The sequence below is a fragment of the Filicampus tigris genome, chromosome 6, assembly GCF_054856515.1.
Source record: "Filicampus tigris isolate MCC_2025a chromosome 6, RoL_Ftig_1.0, whole genome shotgun sequence".
In the NCBI taxonomy this organism is placed as follows: domain Eukaryota; kingdom Metazoa; phylum Chordata; class Actinopteri; order Syngnathiformes; family Syngnathidae; genus Filicampus; species Filicampus tigris.
Genome location: NC_141222.1, coordinates 18352791 through 18376834, shown reverse-complemented (window position 1 = coordinate 18376834; position 24044 = coordinate 18352791). Strand labels below are relative to the sequence as shown.

Genomic DNA, 24044 nt, shown 5'->3' with positions numbered 1-24044 from the left:
CGCCTTCTTTTGCTCCGTCTTTTTTTCCCCTCTTCTTAGTTTGTCTTCAAACGAGACAAGCCGACAAGCTGAAAAGTGACTGTCCTACCTTGTGGAAAAGCTAGGAGAGAAAAGAAAAACGCCTCCCCGGCCCCCACGCACACGCACTCCCCTGGATGGCTGTCCGTCTGCACAGCCCTGCAGGGAAGGTGTTCTGTCTCCAACCTTCTTTGCGCTGCGTGTGTGACTTACTTGCTTGTTTGATGAGTTGATGTCACGGAAGAAGTGTGGCGTCTTTGTGCAACAACAACGAGAGAAAAATGAAACACTTTCCTTCAACGCGTGGGTCAAATCATTAGAAACAGCTCTCAACTGCAATACACGTTATTTCATGACCACATTAATATATATATATATATTTTTTTTTTTTTAAAGTTCACATTTTTGTTGTAGTATTGATCGCACAAGAAGTGCGCCTAACATTGTGTAATTCTCCTCTCAAACTTTTTGGATGCAGGCATCCTACGGGCGGGGTGGGGGCATATTTTCAAGGACAAGATGTTGCAAAAGTATACAGATTCAGTGCTTCTCAATAAATAAAAATCTCTTTAAATATACTGTACAATTTGTCCATAGAAAAAGTGCGCCTCTGTATGCATAACATTAACACGAATGAAAACAAGAAATGTAGATTAATTTACGACAAAGCACTAACTTCAACAGAAAAAAATTAAAGTGCATCAGTTAGCTTGATTTTTATAAACATTTTTGATCACCTAATTGAACAATATGATGCTGATCATTTGTCTCATTATCTCCTTCTCTCTCCTTTCTTTTCATCCCTGTTAATTTTTTCCCCCCTGGTGTCTGGTGAGGCACTGCAATAGGAGAGGCTTAATAGAAAAGTTCACCAAAATGCATTTTATTATGAAAGTACTTTATTAAAGACCCTGTAAAGTGAATACAGACTTGTTTCTAAATAGAGCTATAGCTTGGCATTAAACAGTTTTTCACAATTTCTCTTTTCTGGATTTTTTTGGGCACAGGCCAAAATGGCGAGCGGTTACTTTCTTGCCTTCATTCGCATCAGTGGTTATCCACCAAAACTGAGAGGTACTTATTTAGTTAATATTACTAGGGGCCATCTCTACCACTACAGTGTGCAGTTATATAGCTAGCGACAGTATATGCCTACACCGTGAAAATGAATTTGCCTTGGATACCACAGCAAGAAAGCCTGTTAAACAGGGGTTAAACTATTAAACGCTGCTCTGTATTAATTTAAAAAAAATCATAAATATATAAAACAGCAACATCTGGTGAGGCACCATCGCCATACAACACTAGATCATCTTTTACAACATGCAGGAACAAAGTCTACTTCCTTCAGTTCTGCTGTTTTGGTTAGCAACAAAGTTCCAATGTGTTGCCTGATGCTATAAGGGAGGTATCAATTTAAGGGAGGCTGTCTTAAGTGGCTGGAAAAAGGTGTATACATACAGGCAGCTGAATCCCAAGGTGGCCGTTCCAACCAAGTCAAGCGTCCGGAAGCGCCACTTGCATGTTTGGTCAAGGGGTAAATAATAGGTCTGGGAGTAGGCTTGTGTTGAATTCATTGGCGGATAACAAGCTACCGAGGTCCCACGCTATGCATATTCATAGCTTGGCTGAGGCCGTGGGAGAGTGAAGACCATATGCCTGTTAGTCCGAGGGCTTGGCTTTGCTAATTAAACGAGATATTACACAGTCATATAGGAGCCAAAAGCCCACATGTACAATATAGTGTGGAAGTAAACTCACAGGCCACACTATTAGGTACATCTGCACTATCTGGAGAGATTCAACACAAGGATAACAATGCTCTGTCAGACACTGAATTATAGCATTCCCTCCAGCCTACATAAAATTCTACATTGTGTCTGATACAATATATTATGTCTGCATGCTTGTATAATTAGGACATTTTTCTGAAATGATAATAGGATGCTGTAATTCCTGAATTTTCCCTCTGGGGATAATTTTACAATTAGTTTATTTTACATACATACAGTGTGCTTTTTGTAAACTTTAAGACTTTAGTTTGATGTTGTAATCTAACTATGTCTTCCAACTACTTATATTTTCATAAAATTGAGACATTATTCTCTTAAAATATTTTTTTCTCGACTCAGATAAAATGACTTGCAATTTTGGTTACAGTGAACAGCAACTCCCCAAACCTATCCTTATTATTATTCCCGTAAATGTGATATTTTGTGTTCAGGCCAAATCAGTAAAATTATTGCTTTGCCACCATCTTGTGGCATCTTGGTGTCAAGGAACTACATTGACTTGAGTTGAGGAGCTCCATTTATAGTATGCAAAAGTACTGCTTTGCCGTCATGTGTGCCATCTACTGTAAAGCCAATTATAAACCTTTTTGTGGGGCATCATTTACTCACAAATAGCAGTGTTCTACTTTTTTCTCAGATGAAGACTTTACTCTTTTAAAAGTACAACTTTTTCGCACATTCTCATTAGTACTTATAAACATTACATAACATTAAAAATTAAATTATAAATGTATTCTCAAAATTATGACTTGCGTCATATAATTTTATTCCCATGAAACTGTAGCTTCTAAATACAAATGATACGAATGAAATTGTGACTATTTCTTATAGCATTCTTTTTTTTCTCTCATGAATTCTGACTAGATTTTTACATTTTTCATATTTGCTTTATATACATACTAGTGATACTACTTTTTTTTTTTTTCTTATTTATTTATTTTTGAAGTCTTGGCTTCCCTGCTTTATCTGCTGCTCCCGTGAACCAACACCTGATAAGCAGAAGAACATAGATGAATGAAATTACAATTTTAAAAGAAAAATAATCACAATTTGATCATATAAATCACAACACACACACACACAGGGTTATATATTAGGATTGTAATTTTAATAAAAAATGCTTTGAATCGGAAAATCAGTTTTAATTTAAAAGATGAGAATGCATCGAATCAAACCAAATCGAATCGTTCCACTTTAAAATACATTGAATCATGTATCATCAAGTCATACGTATGAATCATCTTTTTTTGGAGGGAGTGATCTTTAAAATAAATGACTATATTTTGAAATGGAAAGAACCTCATTACCCCATACACGTTGTAAATAATAGAACATATATTTTTAAACACCTTTATTCTCATAAAATTATTTTTTTGTCTTGAAGAAAAACCCTTGACATCAAATAATTTTTTCCTGTAAAATTCTGTAAAACACAGAAACAAACCACACTTTTGTGTGTTTCCATACAAACAAACTGCTCTTTTAATTGACAACCATTAACTGATGTCTAATGTCTGTGGGATAAATATGATTTCATCCAAACAGTCAAAATAAGAACTTTCAATGCTATATTTATAAGTCAGGGTTAGTTTCAGGGCAAGATGATAGCTCTGATTAAAATGGCTCATGTTTTTCTTTCGAACTGACTCTGGAATAGTGAAATCCTCTAGTTTCAGACAATAAAAAAAACAGCCTGTCTTTCTTGTTATTTATCAGAGTAGCCATCAGATTACCTCATTTACACATGGAACAAAAAATGCTCTGAAACCACGATTTCATGGGAAGATCATTTTAAAATCATAACTCTGTCATAATAACAATCAATCCTTATGTGCTGCTTTTGGCCTCTTTTAATGGTGAGCTGAGGTAGTTAGCCAGTAAGTGTGCATACAATGTGTGTGTATTTGTTGCTGTGACAAGTCCCCCACCATTCATTATTCAAGAAGCAGGTCTAAATGATGGTAATGATAATGAGCTATTGAACCTGCCACCTCCTGGGACAGCCATCAGCTAGTGCCCCTGTCAGGAGTCAAACCCTCTGAGGTTCATGTCTTCATTAAGTTCCGGTCACTCGCGACAGCAACACATGCAGTAAAAAGTCTGGAAAGGTCGCTTTAGCAGCTTGACAGTTCCTCAGATAGTCTAGATATAAACAACACCGCCATTATAATCGCAGTATTTTCTGATGTAAACGTATGCAACGAAGATAACTTTCAAAGGGGTGGTCGTGGCTCAGAGATGGGGTGGGTCGTCCAGTAACTGGAGGGTTGGCTTTTCTAATCCAGCTCTGTTCTGAGTTATGTGTCGTTGTGACCTTAGGCAAGACACTTCACCCACCTTGCTTCCAGTGCCACTCACACGGGTGTACGGCTGGGTGGGAATGTTTGGTGGTGGTCGGAGGGGATGTAGGTGCACGCTGGCAGCCACGCTTCTGCCAGCCTGCCCCGGGGCAGCTGTGGCTACATACGTAGTTTACCACCACCAGATTGTGAATGCGTGAGCGCATGAATAATGTATCCATTGTGAGCACTTTGAGTGTACGGTTGTCCAGAAAAGCACTGTATAAATCTGATGCCTTATTATGATTAACTTTCAAAGGGGACATATCCCATATTCTCCAAGCGGTTTTGCATCGTGGTTTGTAAGGCAAACTTTGATGAGGCGCAAAATGGCCTCATCAAAACGCATTGAATAGCAAAACTGAGAATCAACCACTGAGGCAATCATCAAAAGAAAGTAGAAGAAGAAGAAGAAGAACCACTGAGACGGTCCCAAAAAGCTTCGCTGGCCTCAGGTCATCTACCACGGGTAGGGTGTGAAGTGCTTTGAGTTCCTTATTTCGTGGAAAAGTGCTATACAAGTGAAAGACCAAAGACCGATAAGCTATATTTCTGACAATTATGATACTTAAAGAAGGGTTGAGGAGAAAAGATGGAGAAGCCATGCGTAATGCAAAACGAATTTACACGGCTAACGCGTTTAACATCACAAATAAGGGCCTGGGTGATCATATACACTATTCACAAATGTCTGGCTGTAACCGCACAAGGTAGGGTCCACAAAAGTATATAGTTGCTCCTCAAATGAAGGTATTGATTTGCAGAACTGCTCTGCAAAGAAATAATATTATTTAAAGCCTTGTACTTGTATACAATTGAAGGTGGAAGAAGTGACACCATTACCAAGAAATACACGACGCACAACTGCCCTGTTTTGTTAGCACATATTAGCATTAGCAAACAGAGTCATCAGCGTTAGCTTTTGCTAACTGGTACATAGCTGAATGTTTGGCGAAGTTGACAACTTGAGAGAGGAGATTCTCTGTGTGCACCACAAACATAGATCCATTAAATTAATTGAAAAGAGTAATTCCAACGTTTGGTGACTAAGTGCTGCCTCTATGAGTTCAAATCTTCAAGCTCTGGGTTAGAAGTAGTCACTCGCTTTATCGTAAACACAAAGCCATTGTAATGAAAGTGATACTCGGATTCGGACCAACAGTAGAAGGAGCAACGATAGCATGAATCATTTTCACAAAAAAGGACCACCCCCTTTTAATCAGTTCATTTCAGTGAGGCTGTAAGACAGCTGAGAGCTGTCTTAAAAAATAATCTAATACGTGTGTAATGATCGGCGAAATGTGGCGAATAGTAAGGAAGTGAGAAAATTTTGAAAAAGGAAGCACATAAGACAGAGTAATTAACACTGGTCGATAAATAAAAAACAAGAGCGACTAAAGGTCGCCACCACAAAAGACTGCGTGTAAAAATAGCAAACAAACCAGAATTGGTCAAGGAGGGCTGCAGTGTAAAATCAGCCGAAATGTGAATGTCGTTCATCTCTCCAAACTAACAAAGAGGGAGACACAGGTGTTGGGAATACTTTGCTCATCCCAATGCCGTTTTTCAGGAGGGCAACCTTTACATTGGGCAATCAATGTCCCAAGTCCTTGGTCTTTTCTTCTCTCCTCCGGGGAAATAAGAACTTTAAACACAGCCTCAACAGTGCAATTTACCCTTTGAGCAAGAAAAGGACAAGATCCCTGGGGAAATGCTCAGATCGCGTTCCCACACTTTCTGAGTTATCCAGATTGGTGAGTTCCATGGGACCGTGGATGCGTCAGTGACACATATGTATTGCACTGTACAGTATATACATGCTGTGTCTGCCTTGAGGAGGTGGCCTTAAAGTGGGTCAATTCATCTTCTACGATGGCTCTCGTGTGAAGATCAGAAGGTGAGCAGTTAAACAAGGGTCGATGCCACTTCGCTGGGCCTGTGGTAAAGACATGACAAAGTGGGCTTGTGAAGGAAAATCATCAGATGCTTCCAGATGTGCACATGACAGCAGTAGTACAAGAGAGTAGTGTTCGTGGCAAGTTTGGTAAACCAGTGTTGATGTCTTCTGGCCGCAAAGCGAGCAAAATGGTAAGGTGATCAAGTTCAATGGAATGAAGGACTTTTTTGTAATAAATAATTTTGAAATCTAGTTCAGAAACTATAATATTGCAATATACCCGGTAACGTTTCAAAGACAGTAACTGATATTTGTTTTTTAATTTTTATGCATGTAGGATTAAAGTTAAATGAACATGTTTGTTGCAGTGTTTTTTCCTCATGCCTATTTAGATCACTGCAATCTATCTCAAACAGCTTTGACAATTAATTTAACAGATAAGAAATCACAGAAGAAGTAAACGGCAATTTTCGTACAAGGGAAAAAAACATGCTAGTGCTGCTTGGGAACGAAAGAAAACAAAAGACATTTCAAAAAAACTTAAGCGAGATTATCCTGATGAAAAAAAATATGTGCGACTCAGAGAGCAAATATTTGTTTTTTTTGTTTTTTTCAGAAGAAGCTAAGAGGGTCAGTCAAGCAAATGCATCATATTAAGACAACATCTATGAAAATGGATGGTGGTGTACCTTCAAAACAGCAACTTTGCATTGCATTGCATTGCACTGCATCCTCAAATTAGATATAGGCAGAGACTATCCATATATTCAAATTTTCATTGTCTATATAAAGGCTACAGAACTTAATGTAGATATTATTAAAAAGTACGCCAAGGGAATCACATAATATAGATTCTTAAAATATGGTTTGAGCTCCCTCTAGTGGTATGCAAAATTATAACTGAATACCATTCAGTTGTATTTAACTTTTACGTTCAAAACATTTGTATTTAATCACTGAGAACTGTTTGTTTTTAAACATCTGTCACTTTTTATTTAATTTTTTGTGCAATACGTTGTAAAAATGCATTTTGCCACTTGCTGTCGATTTAAAATGACATCACAGGTGCTCAGCTGCCAAGAAGCAACCAATCACGGCTCATGTGACTTTCGCAAGCTGTGCCGTAATTGGCCGTTACGCAGCAAATGGCAAGGTGCATTTTGAAAGGTATTAATTGTACACGAAAATTAATTATGTTATCAAGTTCATTATAGACAAAATATTAACTTTGTATAGCTGAAAATTTCAAAATGAATAAAGTACCACTTTAAGGAAAATCAAACCTCATATCTCTGATCATTTGGAAAACAGTGCAGTACTGTGAAACATATTACATATTGGAAACACACTGTTAAACACTGTTTAAATGTCAATGGATGAGCATCGTTAGCATGCCACCCATGTGGTGGCTGAACACAGTCGTATCTTATCAAATTGAAGAAGAACTAAGCCATTTAGCAAATAAAGGCATCAGCCATGCTAGAATGTGACTCATTTCCACCCAGCGGGATGATGTTCTACTAAACGCTCTTTGAGTCTTGACATCCCCACTGGCAATCGCACAATCACAGTTCCTTTGGTATTTGAAGTGCCTTTTGTCATCTACCGCAGTTCTCAGGTTCTTCAGCATCAAAGCCATAGATGCCGTTAATGCATGACAATATCCCCACGTACCTTGAGGCAGCAGGCGGAGGAGACGTGCTTTGTACAACTCTCCGTGGAGTGTCGTGTTTTGTGCCTCTCCTCCCTATGCCGCCTGCCTGCGTCTGCACAATCTTGGAGCTTGTCGTGGGGTTCTTTGGGGGGTTTTCATGCTGCTGCATTTGCATGATCGCAATTGTGGCTATCCACATCCAATGGTAATGCTACAGAGCAATCAAACTTTTCAGTAACTGCTCAGGTATGACAGGCAGAGATGGTCCCGGATAGACGCCCATTTCGTGGACGGGCAGACGGAGGATGAGAAGTCAGAAAGAACGGACTAAGCAAGGGCGGAAGTGTGTTTTCGTCCGTTCCTCTATTTGTCGCTGTCCTCTGAAAAACACTTATGTCCAATTTTGGAAAAAATGTAAATTGTCACGTTAATGCAATGTCTGTAACGCGGAAACACCATTCACGTAAAAATAAGAACATTGAAAAAAATGGAGATAAGTGTTTTGCACATGACAGCGACATATTCGTCCCTAACCGGGTCGAGCACTGACTTACGTGTTGTGTTGAGTTCTTATAAAAAGACCACTGTTCTCTTCTGCGATACCACGGAGCCGCCTTAATTAACTGCGTGCACAACACTTTTCATGTGCCTCCCCTGCAGTAACATTGCACAGGTGTAGTCTTCCCTCTAGTGGTTCAACACATATTATGCCATTTCACTGACTGCCAGAAACACGCTCTTGTGTGTGTAATCCAATGTATGTATTGGGCATAGAAAAAAGGTGGATAGCAACTTTGTTCTGGTATCTAACCTTATCCCTTTGCATGCGAGGTATGTCCTTGTGTGGGACATCTTTAGACCGTAAAAATCTCTGCCAGCGCTGACATACACTTAAACGACCCTACTAAAAATGAGTCTGGTACCAAAAGAAGTCGGGCATCCAAATTAGGGAGATGGCATTTAATCATAATGTGAATGAAGATATAGAAGTTCTTCCCAGCCGTGAACCGCCATCATTTTTCAGCATTTTCAGTGACAGAGACTCACCACTCTTTGCTGTCAACAGTCCTGATGCGATCAGTTCAATGCCCCGAGAATACAATTACCTGGATGAATGAGAACATTCATAGGCATGTTCTGCCAATGGGTTTGTTCGATTTGAAAAATGCATTTATCTAAATGAAAATTTCCGTGGAGATAACCTGTAATTGCAGTGGTTGTGATGGTGATGTCACTGGTTTCTGGTTGAAAGGTATGGCAGTCTGACACATTCAGGCCAGAGGCAAAGCTGGAGGGTCTGTGAAAATGTATACTTTTTAACTTAAATGCAGGAAGTGTGTCCTAGCTAATATGAGAGATTGCTTGGATCTGCCATTTATCTTCTTTAAGATGTTCTTAGCAGGACAACCTGCAAACACTTGAAAGCGGGAAATACAAGGTGCTTGTGCAGTTAAAACATGATGGTGCAGATCAAGCAAGTGTGTGGAAGCTTTCAAACGACAGTTATAGTATAGACGTGATGCTGACTTTATTCATTCTTTTTTGTAAGTATTTTGATGTTAAAAAGACTTTTTCCAATTTGTTATTGTGTATGGCCAGAAACACAGCTGTTCCATTGATGCGTGACGGTAATCTATTCCTGTGACCAAAAACAGAGAAGGGGAAAGTTCAAATAAATCATGTGTCAGTTTATGTATCTGACCGAGGGCGCAGGCAGATGTCGCACATTATCTGGCAATTTAGTGCCTCACAAATGTTTTTTCGCAAATGAGCGTCCTAATGGCAGGCTTCGTTCTTGGGTCAAGAAACAACAGCCATGCTAAGTCCATTGAGTGGGGCAGATGAAACAACATTTGTGTGACTGCAGAGAAGCTATTCGTCATATTTCTTCATTTTCCTTGAACCCTGACACTAAGACAGTAAGCACATTAGCCACACTAAATGGAGTTGTCATGTCTAACTGGCAAAGCAGATGTCTATCCATCCATTTCCTATCGCAATTGTCCTCATTAGAGTCATGGGTGAGCTGAAGCAGGAGCAGGAGCTTTTCTCACCTGACTTTTGGGCGAGATGCAGATTACACCCTAGACAGGTCGCCAGTAAATGGCAGGGCACATATAGACAAACAAGCATTCACACTTGCATTGACTGTAATGGACAAATTAGAATCTTCAATGAACCTACTATGTATGTTTATGGAATGTGGAAGAGCTGGCTAAAAATGGGTGGTTTTTGCCAAATTCCACAAACGCAATATTAATCAGAATGCCCTGTTTCAACTAGTGGGCCTGCATAGAACATATTTTGGGGAAAAAAATGCTTGTGTTGACTTCCTCTTCAAAACATTTTTGATAATAATAGTACGAATTAGAAAGGCAATTTCTAGAGTAATTGCATGCAAATGCTGAATGGAAAAATATGGAAGCATGTTGAATGATACTGAATCACTGTTTATGGAATGATGTTAAAAGATATGGAATGATGTGGAATATAAAATAATGTGGAATGAATGATTTAGCAAGGCTTGAAATAAGAAATAGTTTTGCATATTGCATTCAACTTTTAATAGCTTAATAGCAGGCAAATTAATACATTTCTGGAGTCTGGAGAGAAAATCATACTTGTTAAACAGAACTGCAAACCAGAAATAAATTAAACTCCATTGAGGTGTACAGCAGCCAGGAGGGGTGGCCTATAATCTTGGAAGTATATTAATATTGTATGAAATATGTACAATCTGCTTAATAAATGTTCTCAAAATTACATGACCAAGTAGATCTTATCTTTTCTTACTTTTTAAAATCAATTTAGCTTTGTTAAAAGATCAGACAACCCATACAGTAATACTTAAATGAAATATGTTTAATTTACGTTTGTGTGTGAAATTGCTGCTCTGAAAATGTATATAGACAAGAAAATAGAGTGTACTTTGTTCAATAAACCCTTGCTTCAGGTCCCTGGGATTAAACTGCAAAAAGGTGCTCCTCAAAATAAGAAAGTTGCTACTCAAATGAAGTAATTGATTTACAACACTTCTCCTCAAAGAAAAACAATTATTTTGAGGTTTGTTGAATGACATTGAATAATATGAAATAATATTGAATGACACTGAACAATATAGAATCATGTGGAACAATACGGGATGACATGGAATGATTGGGAATGGTACTACTTTGAAACTTGCTCATGTCACGCATCCTGATGTGGAGTTTTTTAGCTCAATTTTATGACCACTGTTATAAACTGTGACCCTACTTTGAAACCCTAACCCTACTTTGAAAGCTATAAAGAATAAAAGGAGATTTGTTTTGGTGAAAATCGTTGAATAATAATGGAAAGAAATTCATGTGCGCACAAAACATATTGATGAAATGTACATTTATTATACTACTGTTTGGACTTTCTTACAAACTATATCTTAGTGGACATTCTTAACAATTGGCATTTATTAAAAACACGTGTTTTTGGTAGGAAGGAAAAAAATATTACGAAAAAAAAAACGAGTGTATACGGAAATATTATAATATACAGGACAGTACAGTATTTGTAATTGATTTGCTCAAGTCATATGTTGCTTTAAACTGTCGTAAAACGTCGTGCTCCTCATGACGTAGCCGGGCAACAGCGGGCTGGTTTGAAATGAGGAAGCCACAAACATCCAAAATAGAAAGCGTCTTGGATGCTATTGACAACCGTCGTGAGTGTCGAAATAGACATTATTAATAATGTCTCGTTTCAAATGCGATGTCTTTGGAAAACGCTCTTGAGCCGAGGCTGAACTTTTAACAGCGACAGGGACTTGAAGCCAGCGAGTACGTGTTAGCTGCTGGCTAACGCTTTAGCAGGCTTAGCTGCCGGTGACTCAGTTCTACCAGAATTGTGGAAAGTGCTCTCGTTGAGGGTGAAACTACATTTCTGGAGCCACGATGTCGTCCGTAGACGCAACTCGTATGTTGGCATTGGAAGAGCAAGTGAGAAGCTTATCGGAGGAGTTGGTGCAATGCCAGGTACGCTACTTTTTTGTACGTCGCCAACATTGCACTTGCACACACTGGGTTGATGATACGACATGTACATGTACAGTTTGCATAACTTATTTTTTGCAAATTGAGCTAAGGCACATATTTTACGTTAACAAACTCTCAAGTTACACCACAAAACAACAGCGTCACTAAAAGTGGATACACGCCAAATAGTGGATGAGCATTTGTGACATGCCTGTCACTGTGAGTCGCAGGCAGATTGCAGAAGAACAAAATATATTATCTACTTAAGTACTTTGGTACTTTCTGTCGAATAAGTTGCAGTTGTCTGTTTCTATGTTTATTTTTATGCACTGAAACTATTCTGCCTTGTGCATATAAATTCAAATACACGCAAACACCAGAGCTGGGTACGTTACCCTTTTTTGCCTGTCCGTCCTCCGTCCGCAACCTGGGTACCGTTCTGTGCTCGTCCCTCCGTCCTTAGTCATAAAAATGATCGTCCTCCGACCCGTTCGTCCTCGTCCCTTTAAAGCGCTTCCGTCAGGGGACTTCAGGAGAATATTTAAGATTGATTAATAATGCAATACTATTGCGTTTATTGCGTTTTAAAGACTTCCACTTCCGGGTCGTTTAAATGTACACACTGGTAGAGGTTTTTACAGTCTAAAGATGTCCCACACAAGGACTTAGTTTGTATACAAAGGGATAAAGTACTAAACGTTAACACTTAGTTAACAAAACAAAATTGCTACCCCGGATTACACACACAAGACAGGCTGGGTGTGTTTCTAAATGGTGTTTTGACACCTGTGGTATTATCCATGATATTACATGTGTTAAACCACTAGAGGGCCAAATATGCATGTGCAATGTGACTACTGGGAAGCACATGAAAACTATCGTGCAGGCTTAATGAAGGAGGCTCCGTAGATGAGAACATCCAGTGGTCTTGCTTTTTAAAAGAACACAACACGTTCAGTTCGTACTTGACCCGGTTATGGACGAATAGAGGGACAGATGAAAACCCACTTCCGTCCATGTTTAGTCCATCCTTTTTAAAAAACCTCTCGTCCTCCGTCCGTCCGACCACAAAATGGGCGTCCGTCCATGATGGACCGTTCCTTCCCTGGGACGGAATGCCCAGCTTTGCCAAACTCAACACTGAAAATCACTGAACATCTTCCCCTCTCACTTTGTGATGGAGAGAAGTTTCCCATGCATAGTCACCACCAGGTGGGGCCTAATAGCCTATGTCACAAGGTAGCCACGAGACAGGTATCATGTTGATGAGCAATCTTCTTGCAAAGTGAATGCACTGAAAAAATGATGCAAGTGAAACATTTTACTTCTTAATTGCAAGGAATTGATCACTGCGTCATTAGAAAGTCAATTACATTTTAAGCAGAAAAGCAAACTTTCTTGTTTGGCATTGTGGAAAGATTTATTGAAAAAAAAAAAATTATACAGATAATCCTTCAAGTGAAATTTCAACATGTATATTTTTGTGTTGCACATATGCAAATCATACATGTATGTAGGGATGGGCGATCTGGCAAAAATATCATATCACTATTTTTTAAAAATAAAATCATGATCACGATTTTATCATGATTCTTTATTTACATTGTTTCTTAAGACTAATTTGCACATTTCTGACCATTTTCCTCATGTTAAACATATAAAACATATGCTGACCACTTCGCGCTGGTTTTCCTGCTGCTACTAACGTAAACTGCCTGAAACGCGCAACATCCTTGGTGGTCTCATCTTGGAGAGCGACATCAGAGCTTCGGACCGTCTAATTGGGGGGGCTTTAGTTTTATAGTGTACCATTTAAATATCGCCATTTGAATATCAGTGATGTCTTAAGTCTCTCGCAAGATGTACTCAGGGACAGCCATTAACTATAAAGGCGCCCATCTGTCAGCCAGCAAGTGCTCCTGCTAGACTGATGCTAATTGAATTATTATGTGTGGCTGGATTCCAGTGGCTCACCCCACTATGTTTGGCCCGTGGTGTTTCAGTGTCTTAACGTAAAATGAATAATTTATCCAGCCATCAAACGCACATTCAACACATGTTTAAGTGCGCACTGATGAGGTTCTTGACCAAACACTTGGCTGTCTAACGGCTAATGGCAGCGAAAGGGCCTGCATGTTTCAAGTTATTCACTGCTGCTTAACTTTAGCTGCAATGCAGAATCTCCAGCACATTCCACTGCGTCTCCACGCAGACGCATGCAGATAGCATAACTTGACAGTCCTTCCACTTTATATGTTCCTCTCATGGTCTCATCAAGGTCCGCTCTGCCATTTTACTAAATAATTGATAAGACACTTTTGAGATGGGGGGCTAAAATTCATGTACTAATTGGAGACCAGTGGATTCCAGTGGGAGGGATGACTTTTATCTTGTGATGTGAACATAATTTATCAGATAATTTTATATCAAGTCGATTTGGTATAATTCTGTCTTTTAATGTCAGAAATGTATTTTTTTAATTTTTTTTTTTTAAGATGTCCCTCATTAAACGAAATGTAGCTTTCAAAAACTCGAGAGACAATTTGAATTGGAAATGTGTCAGGGGCCTGCTGGGTTCGTGGACTTGAAGATGACTCACTCTGTCATCAGTTTTGAGTTTCTTCTGGGCTGCTTACTTTGGGAAAAACAGATCTGGACAGCGCTTGATTAATGGAGAAACAGCATGCTCCATATCAAAATGGATGCCAGCCCCTCACTGGTCATAAATAGTGCATCACGACAAGTGTCAATGCATGCTCCCCTTGAGTAGAAGGTCACATCCCAGACGCTTGCGTTCAGAGGCGCTCATGACTGACTCGGGCTGATCAAAAATTATTTTGTACAAGACGGCTTAAATTATTGATCGTCTCCTCTTTTCCCTGGTATGCTAATGTCATCAGCGATTCCTCTTCATTTTTGTTTTTTAAGGGAGAGAAAACTGACATGTTTTGCTGCTGTCCTTACTGAAGATAAGTCAAAGGAAAATGTTGCTTAATGTTAATAAGTGTCAAAATTCAAGCAACAAGCTTTCCTGCTGTGCCTAGATAAACTCTACTTATATTGTGGTTGTTCAGTTACAGCCACATAAGTCCATTTTGTGACAAATTTGACTTTTGAACATAGTGTGTGGTCTATTGCATATACTATGAAAAATCTGTGGCTAAACAATCAATGAACCTGTTTTCTAACGCCTTGTTTCCATGTTTGAGAATCTCTAGTCGATGCCAGCGCTGTCCTTCAAACACGTACTTAGCAAAGACCCTCCATGTGGTCACAACAAACGTATTTGTATATTGTATATACTTGTTGGAAATACGTCTGATTGTCAAACGTAGCTAAAGATTGGCTGGCTGGATCAGATGTTAGGCTACAAATTTTCCTGATTTCAAGATACATACTTCTGTTGCCAAAAATGTTTGAAACCAATTGTTTGTGCTGTGTTTTGCTATAATACCCTTTTCTTTTTTTCTTTAAGTAATGTGATGTTAGATATCCGAAATTAAACTTGAAAAGTAACACAATTAATAATAGCATGAATGTACTCTTAGTATTTGTCTATATTCAAATATACATACAGAGCTCTTGACTAACCTTTTGCACCGGTTGCACTAGTGTGCCCAATTTTTTTTCATTGGTACTCCAATGCAAAAGTTAGGTGCTTCCAAATTTTCGACCGCATTGTATACAACACCACGGTTAGATTCACTTTTTTTTTTTTTTAACAAAATTTATTTGAATCTCTATTCTACAAGACAGGTAACTTACTCCAAAGTATTGGTGCTTGAAGTGCTTTGTGTCAGCGTGTGAAAACTTTTGAACATATCAGACCTTAACTTAACATTCAAGAAGTTATCAATCGTTTTCTGGCCTGTCATAAATAAAACTGTCACAAAAAACTACCGTGATAAATGATATTGTTGATGTTGTTCTTTTTAAAATTGAACCAAATGGAGGCTTGGATACAACTTTATTTTTTTCAAGGTGCAACGTTGAGAAATTAAGGTGCCTGGGCGCCTATATTGGTCTCAGTCTAAAGCCCTGACATAAATTCTATGAAGGAGCGTTATAACAGGCACGTGTCAGGTTCAAAAAACAGTATTACCACTATTTCAAGCTATTGTGGAAAGATAAAATTACTATTTTAGGTCAATTAAAAAAATAAAATGAAATTACTAATTAAAAATGACTATTTTAGGTCAATTAAAACTAACTTTGTTTTCCCAGGCTGAGAAAGACTTTGTGTGGGCCCTGTGGAAACGACTCCAAGTAGAACATCCAGACTTGACCCAGGCTGTGAGTCTGGTCGTTGAGCGGTGAGTAGATGCATCTTTTGTCAAAAAACTCACAGCTGTACATTTCTTCTTCTTCTTCTTCTTCTTCTTCTTTTAAACCTCTCCAGTGCGGTGAGATACGCGTGAAAGTCGCTCGGCGGTGGTAAGGCACCTTGGCCGTTCTACTGGGGTTAGGACGGAATTTGCCGCAGATGCGGATCTAAGCCTTGTTATCCTCGGCATCGCAGTTCAGCCATGGAAACCTTTTTAATGAAAACACTCTTACACGGCTCCCGTTGTGGACCGTTGAAAGACCCCTGCCAACACGCGTCTTTAACGGATAAATTGAGATTGAATATGACCTTTTTCACGGAGTGGCTAAGCCACATAAAGATCAGTGGCATGGGAAGGTTCACAAAAGATAAAATATGTACAGTTTTCCTGACGATGCCCATGTGTATAAATGTAATCTAATATAGGAGGCTTCTGTGTTTGGTTGATGTTCCTGGACAGAAAGATCCAAGGACGGGAATTTCTGGCGCAGATACTGCTGCCTCTATAGCAGACCATGCACCCTTTTGACTTCTCAGGTTGTTATTTTTGAAAGCTAACATTTTTCATCTCTAAGGAGAAGTCATCTAGCCTCTAGCATGTTGAAACACTTTATCAGGGGATGTTTGGATATGGTTTAGACATCCTTAGCAGCTTTTGTCGCTGCAGCTACTGCAAAATTCCGGAGTCTATTCCTGTTGAACAAGTGTGACAAATACGAATGTGGCTTGATTTCTCTGATTTGTTGCTTGATCAGTGTTGAACACAATCGTTCTACATGGAACAAGGTTCTCATGTATGTACTTTTCAGCATATAGCCGTTGGCCTAGGTAAGGAGCGATATTTCGTTTGAGAGGAGACTGAGGGCAGACAATGCGACTGTGGAGAGTCTGACGAGTGCAATACTGCCATTTCCAGAGCATAACAACATTTTTGTCATTTCTAGCCATGTATCATGCAGTGGTACAACGTTGCGTGGATAACAAATCTGCTTGACTGATGAGTCACCTATATATGGTATCTGCTTGACACACTTGGTAATGCATAATTTGCAAGTGGTTTGGCCACAGAAGCAAATTACAAGCTTGGACATATCGTAAATTACCATGGGCGCACAGAATCATACAATATCAAGGGTTTGAGAGTTGTTAGCAGATACTGAACAGGAGAGTAAAAAAAATAAACACTGCATATAAGTGCGGCGAGAGAGTTCTTTGGTACAGGTGCCTCCCGTTCTTTCCCCACACTCTCTTCGGTTAGTTCACAGCCCCACAGGAAACCCATCAAAGTGTGCTGGTCCGCGGAGACTGCCGGGGGAACATCCACCCAGAGATCGCAGTGTGCGTACTGTATCACCTGATGCGCAGGAGGATATTGACATGGTAATTGTGTCGACTCCAGTCAAGCGCAGGTTCCCACCGGGAGCCTCCGTTCAAACCCCCTCCTTTCCCCGGTGTGGATTTTTTTGCGGAGCGATTGGTTGCTTTGCGGGGGAATGCGGTGAGCGCAGCCCCGACGCACCAGGAGATGTAGCTAGGGCAGCTCGCGTTCCATCTCTTACCCCAAGGGACCCCCCAGATACTTATTTCAGTGTCTGTCAGGGGAGAAGGCTGATCAGAAGAGGCAAAGAGACTGGAGGAAAGGCCTTGAAGACGGGAGTGTAGCAGGAGTGAGCGATGAGTACGTGGAAGAGGGAGGGAGGGGCCCTGGTGGCCTCGAGCAGTTGAAACAAACCGGTCCCCAATTGCTGCTCTGTTTTTGTCTCCCTGGAAGTTCACACGATTAAAGATGTGCCAGGGGCTGAAAGAAAGTTCACTCTGATGCTGCTGTAAATCTTTTCAATGCTACACATTTTCTTCTTCATCTTTATATACAGTGAAATAGAGGAACATTAATTGGCTCTGCGTTCATGGTGATGGATTTTAAATTGGTCAATTATAGTATAGCAGCTGTCCTCATAAGGGTTGGAGGTAAGCTGGAGCCTGTCCGAGCTGATTTTGGGTGAGTGGCGTGCGTGGTACACCTCGTACTGCTTGCCAGTGAATCACATTGCAACCATCCACACTCACATTCACACTTATGGACTGCTTTTATTAACCTAACATGCTTGTTTTTGGAAAGTGGGAGAAAGCCAGAGTACGTCCATAATTTTTTTTTTTTTTTTTTAAAGAACCGTCTACGTTTATATGCATTCAATATTCGGGGTAAGATCATAATTCCGGTTTCTGAAACATTCGGGATAACCCGTTTAAATGCATGAGCGCACAGAGTACTCACGCATTTGAGTAACACAATTTAAACACCAACGCAAGGCCATCGTGATGCAAATCGACATCATTTCCGCTTGTTACTTAATGTCAATATAACACATTATAGTCATGTCACTACAGATGCACACGTATGTGTGTGTCTTAATACACAGTGTCATTTTAGCCAAAGAAGCAGAAAATAACGTGTACATACAGTGGGGAAATCTAGTATTCAAGTTAAGCTTGCAATGGCGATGATGCACGCGTACAAATCTTCCATCATTCTGTCTTTTAGGGAGAGGCACAAAGGTGAGATGAAGGACAGGAAGGTGCTGGAGATTCTCCAGGCCAAAGACTTCAAGATACAAGATCTCGAACAGGTACTATGTAGTTTTTTAATCTTGCTTCTTGTAGCATTGAGTGCTGAGGAAAAGCAATCGGATCCAGCTCAATCCAGACAAAACAGAAGTGATTGTTTTTCGCCCCAAAAATGAAAGGTCCAAGATCAGCGCTTACCTTGTCTCTGTCATTTAAAGCTACAAATCAAGCTACAAATCTTGGTGTAATTGTCGACTGAGACCTGAGTTTTAACAACCACCTAAAAGCTATTACAAAATCTGACCATTACCACCTGAAAAACATAACTTGAATTCAGGGTTTTCTCTCTCAAAAAGAAAGAAAAACTTAATGCTTTTATATTCAGTAGGCTAGATTACTGTAATGGTGTCTTTTGAGGTCTTAATAAAAAAAAAAAAGTAATTAAGCTGCTGCAACTGATCCAAAATGCTGCCGCCAGGGTCCTGACATACACCAGGAACCTGGACCAAATCGCACCTCTCATCAGATCACAACATTGGCCACCTGTGAATCAAAGAGTAAATTTTAAAATCTTGTTGCTGGTCTATAAATCTCTAAATGGTCTTGGACCAAAATACATGCAAGATGTACTAGTTCCCTACGAAGCATCCAGACCATTCAGGTCATCTGGGAGAGTCCACGTGTGTTCCCAGACCTAGAACCAAACAAAGTGAAGCAGAATTTAGCTTCTCACCTGTGCAACAAACCCAGAATACCCGAGGTCTGCTCAAACTGTCAGTTCATTTAAATCAGGGCTGAAAACATTATTGTTTATTGTAGCATTCCTATGAATCGATCCTTTCTTCTCTTGTTTTAATCGCCATTTACTCGGTATCTTTTGATTTATCGAAACTGATGCTTGGTTTGAATTATTTTAATCGATTTTTTTTGTTGATATTGTGATGATTTCTGCAATGTCTTAATAATATATTGTTTGTCTTTCCGTAATGCTTTTAACGTTTTATGTAAAGGCATTTTGAATTGTCTTGAACATGAAGTATGCTGTACAAATAAACTTGCCATGCGTTTTATGCCATATTTTGTCCTTTGTCGCTTGCACTTTGCCATTACTAGCATGGTGACCAGAGTTCCCAAAATTGGCAGTCTGTCAAAATGCTGAGTCTGGTTGGAATGGCCACTTCAATCTGAGTACAGCGCACCAAGAATTCTGAAAATCCAATGATGGGTACTGAAGAAGTTGAGTTGGGGAAAAAAATTACCTTTTTGGGGATCTTTTGGGGCAGGAAAATCTGGCCCAAAAAACACCTGCAGAGTATTAGAGTAGAACACTATACCGTAACTTCACTATTTCTTAATGTTCTGCACAACCCATTCGTGTCGTCTTGTACTTGGGGAACCCCCTTCTCCAGATTGGGTAACAAGTTTCAGTTAAAAATATCCACCACCAATTGCTCATACAGGCCAAAACAAGATTAATTACGCAAATGTTTCAAATGCTGACACTTGCTGTAAAAACTCAATTTAACTACAGCAAATGGAAAATTATTGGTGAGAAACTTAGTGTGACAATAGAGTAGTACATGTACTTCAGCAGTCAATTGTTTTTTGTAATGGAGGGTTTTAGAGGCATTTTAAGTGCTCATTCCAATTTTTTTTTTTAAACTAAAATCCTCAACGATGGCAGCCACTTGTTAACTTGCCACTATTATTACTACTACAGTACTATTTTTTGTAAACATAAGGTTTCATTGTGAACCATATTGGAAATGGTTAAATGCAAAGGTTTCTATCCTAGACTTGAGTTGAGCACAACCGAGGTTCAAATTGTTCTTGCCGACCTCATTATCAGTGTTTGAATTTATTTGACGCTCTCACGTCTAAATCTCTGTTAAAGCCCCCTCGACCCTGTGCTCTTAGCACAGCTATCTGCAAGTAGCGAGGACCGCCTAAATCCACGATCTGGACGGATCAGAGCCATTTCCCACATCGTGGCAATTAATTGCATCCCAGAGCAACGTGTTATTTGAGACAAGTGCACGCTCGCAGAAGGTAGTGAATTATAAGACAATTGCAAATTGCAGCCGCTTGCGTCGCGAGGCCAGAAGGGCCACAAAAACTGCCGTGGAGCTGGCTGGCATGAAATTTGGACATTCTTCCAAGGATGTTCCCATTCAATTTGGGTGCAGTCCACACCTCATTGACATTATGATTTCCATAAACCCTCAACAGATGAAAGAAAAGATTGCTATATTTGTGCATGCTGGATCATGAAATTTAAAAAATCGAATCGGATCCAGATTTACAGTGGCTGTGTAAAAGTCAAATGAAATCTTGTTAACCCATTAAGGCCTAAAGCGCCTGGCTCAACAGCTCCCCAAAACCTAAGGTTGCCTTTGGAATTACCCTTGAAATTCTGAAGTTTTCCCAGAAATTCAACACTTAGCCCCTCTCAGCCCCTGTAGCAGACAGAAACATAATTCCAAAAGAATTAGAGATCTTAGATATGTGGCTTTCACACAGGCAGAGTTTATTATTTACTAGTAAATAATATATTATTATGTTTCAATCGAAGATGTAACAATAACGTGCAAGAGAAGCACTATTTTATTAAAAAAAAAAAATCGAGTGGTGATTACCATCCTCTATTCTGTTACAAAGACATCAATATCGTCATTGTCTACAAACCCCAAAGTCCACAAGTGTGTCGTCTAGGGCTGCTCAATCATGAAACCCACCAACATTTATTAAATTAATTATTTAAAAAAAAAAATTTAAAGTGCAAATGTATAAATTAAAATATGGTTTCCTTGTGTAAACAAACGAGTTAACTTGCTATGCACTTATAAATTGCTAAAGTAGTAAACTGCTTGGAGTAAAATGCCAATTTTGACAGAATAACAGACATGCTATTCATCTATACATTTAGACCTTTGTCTGGAGCCTTTTTTGTTTTGTTTTTAAAGTAATATTCACACAGTAAACAAAGTTAAAGGCATTTGCTTCTGATAAATTATAAATTTAATATGCTCATATAAAAACTAATTTAAATGTTGACTGTTACATACTGGTCTATTTCTGTCAAATCTCATCAGGTCAGCTTGCCATTTTTGTCCTTATATTTGAAATGTTTTTTTTTTTTTTTTGCTACAATTTATCTCAATAAAAATTCGCAATTTTAGCCAATAACATCCTACATTGTTGTCACTCTTTGATTTCACAAATGCTCAAACCTTGGCAAAGACTCTTTAACCTGGAAGGTAAAAGTGCATCATTTGACTTTTTTTTTTCTCTTTTGCTGGATTTCTGTCCACAGAAAGTGTCAGAAAAGCAGCAGGAGGTAAACAAGCTTCTCCATAGATGCCCAGTGATGGACGAGGAGGCTTCTTTCATGAAGAGCAAACTGGAAGCCGTGAGTCAACAGCTGCTCGACAAGAGCACACAACTGCAGGTTGGTCCGACGTTCGCGTCCAGTGTGACAAGTCCCCCTTGAGCTTTAGCCACAGACGAGACAGAGGATTCCTCTTGAACACAGTTATACCCTGATCTTTGTGTCTTTTCCCCCTGTATTTGTCTTGCCACAGACAACAGTGAATACTTAACAGCTGGTAAGGACATGTGAAAGAAAAGCAGGTTGGTAACTTGCAGATAAATACTTAATGACTGTGTCAGTGGGGAGGAGAGTGGAAGGAGTGTGTCTAATTATGAGTTGCACGGGACCCGGCTATGATTAATTGATAGCGGAACGGTCCTCTCGCAGTTTTGGTGCGGTCTCACGGCGAGAGATGGCAGGGGGACAGCATCAAAAGGGGAGCGCCGTTCTCATTAGAACTGACACGGCGGCCCCTTTACCTGCATGTGTCCGGCTAGCACAGCCAGCGGCTCGCTCGCACGGGCACCTCAGCGCAGGTGACCTTGGCCAATCAGTGGCTCATGCAGGCATCTCCCGGAATAAATTAAGGAAAAAAACAAAATATCAAAGCCCCGCCAATCATTACATATTCATTTCAGGGTAAAACCCCTACTGTTACTTATATAAAAACCCAAGGGGCAAATCAATATAGCGGTACCCACGATAGGTGAAAAAAAAAAAAAAAAGGGAGAGACTATATAAAAATATATTAAAAAAAAATAGTATTACTGCTCTCACACACTTTAAATACATTTAGCAATATTTGTAATATGAGTAGTGCTTTTTGAAGGAGTCCTTCGCTCTCACTCGCACAGTTCTTCAAGAGGAGAACCGTGCTTGCTTCATGTTGTTGTTACTTTCAGTTGAAGTTTACTGCAAAACTGAGAAATAGAACAAGGGAATTAAACATTGAATATTTAAACAACGCGAAATAAACATTGAATATTTAAACACCAAAATGTTCAACCAAACTATATATTAGCCATGGTCTGCCATCTTAATGTTAGAAAAAGTCTATGGACCCTTGTTTGAATGCCAGGTTTTTGTGATATTTGTTTACAAATGTCTTATTTTGATTGAACCCAAAATATAATCAGTCTGCTTTTATTAAGTACTACAGATTTCAGAGAATCTTTACTGATGGGAGGCTGAAATAAGAGGATTTGAACAATTTTAAGTGAAACAATGGCAATAAGCAAGTAGTTTGATGATAAAAAATAATTGTCAATTCATTTCATAATTAGTTGTTCATTAATCATTTGTGACGCCTCTAACTTACCCGTATTAACGGTCACTTAAAAATTGCAAAAGATAAACTGTGATTTTCGCAAGGGTTCACTGTATTTCCCAATTACACTATATCACACATACCAATCAGTTCAGAACTTTTTGACTTGGATTGTTAGCAGACAATCACAGAATGCTGGTAAAGGCAAAACCTCCTCCATAATAACTTTTTGTTTTTCTTGTGTTATTGTTTATTTGGCCCTCTTGACCCCATCTCCTGACACGCACACCTCCCTCCTCCTCATCCAGGAATTGAAGACGGAGTGTGGGAGGAAAGAGGAGAAGGCGCAGCAGGCGGCGCGCACGCTCGAGGAGGAGAAAGGGGGATTAACGTCCCGCTGTGTCGCCCTGCAAGCTGACCTGGAGGAGAAAGAGAGGCAGGCCAAGCACCAGCGTGACCAGAGGGAGGCTGCTCAGGCCAGAGTCAAGGTTTGAATAACACACACGGGGATGGTCCTTGTCCTCTATGGCGTTTCCCTTTCTTCTGCACACCTTGACATCTGTGATCCCTCACTCCTTTTCCTCTCAAACTAACATCAGCGGGGGAAAAAATCCATGCAGCAAAGCACAGTTTAAAAACACTCACGGAAGAACCAAATCCGTGAAGTCTTCCCATAGAAAGAAATCAGGTATACTCCAGCAAGGATGTTACATTTTCGGGTGACGATAGGATGCACTGATGCAACGTAAGTCCATTTTGTTTGTAATTCGTGAAAATAAAAAGGAAAGAGGCACCATGAAAAGGAAAAAA

General features: G+C 39.5%; 2 protein-coding genes across 5 annotated transcripts in view; one reads left to right on the top strand and one right to left on the bottom strand.

Moving 5' to 3' along the window:
* bnc2 (basonuclin zinc finger protein 2) overlaps positions 1 to 246 on the bottom strand; it is a 197542-nt gene extending 197296 nt beyond the window's left edge. For all 3 annotated transcript variants that reach the window (XM_086034330.1, XM_086034331.1, XM_086034337.1), the window contains exon 1: positions 1 to 246. This exon is cut by the window's left edge and continues 282 nt beyond it. The gene's annotated coding sequence lies outside the window, so the exon portion shown is untranslated.
* An 11072-nt stretch (positions 247 to 11318) lies between these two features.
* cntln (centlein, centrosomal protein) overlaps positions 11319 to 24044 on the top strand; it is a 107322-nt gene continuing 94596 nt past the window's right edge. For both annotated transcript variants that reach the window (XM_086033555.1, XM_086033554.1), the window contains exons 1-5: positions 11319 to 11708; positions 15933 to 16021; positions 18575 to 18659; positions 21911 to 22045; positions 23543 to 23722. In XM_086033555.1, coding sequence (XP_085889681.1) covers positions 11628 to 11708; positions 15933 to 16021; positions 18575 to 18659; positions 21911 to 22045; positions 23543 to 23722 — 570 coding nt within the window. In that variant the 5' untranslated portion in view covers positions 11319 to 11627. The remainder of the gene's footprint in view (positions 11709 to 15932; positions 16022 to 18574; positions 18660 to 21910; positions 22046 to 23542; positions 23723 to 24044) is intronic.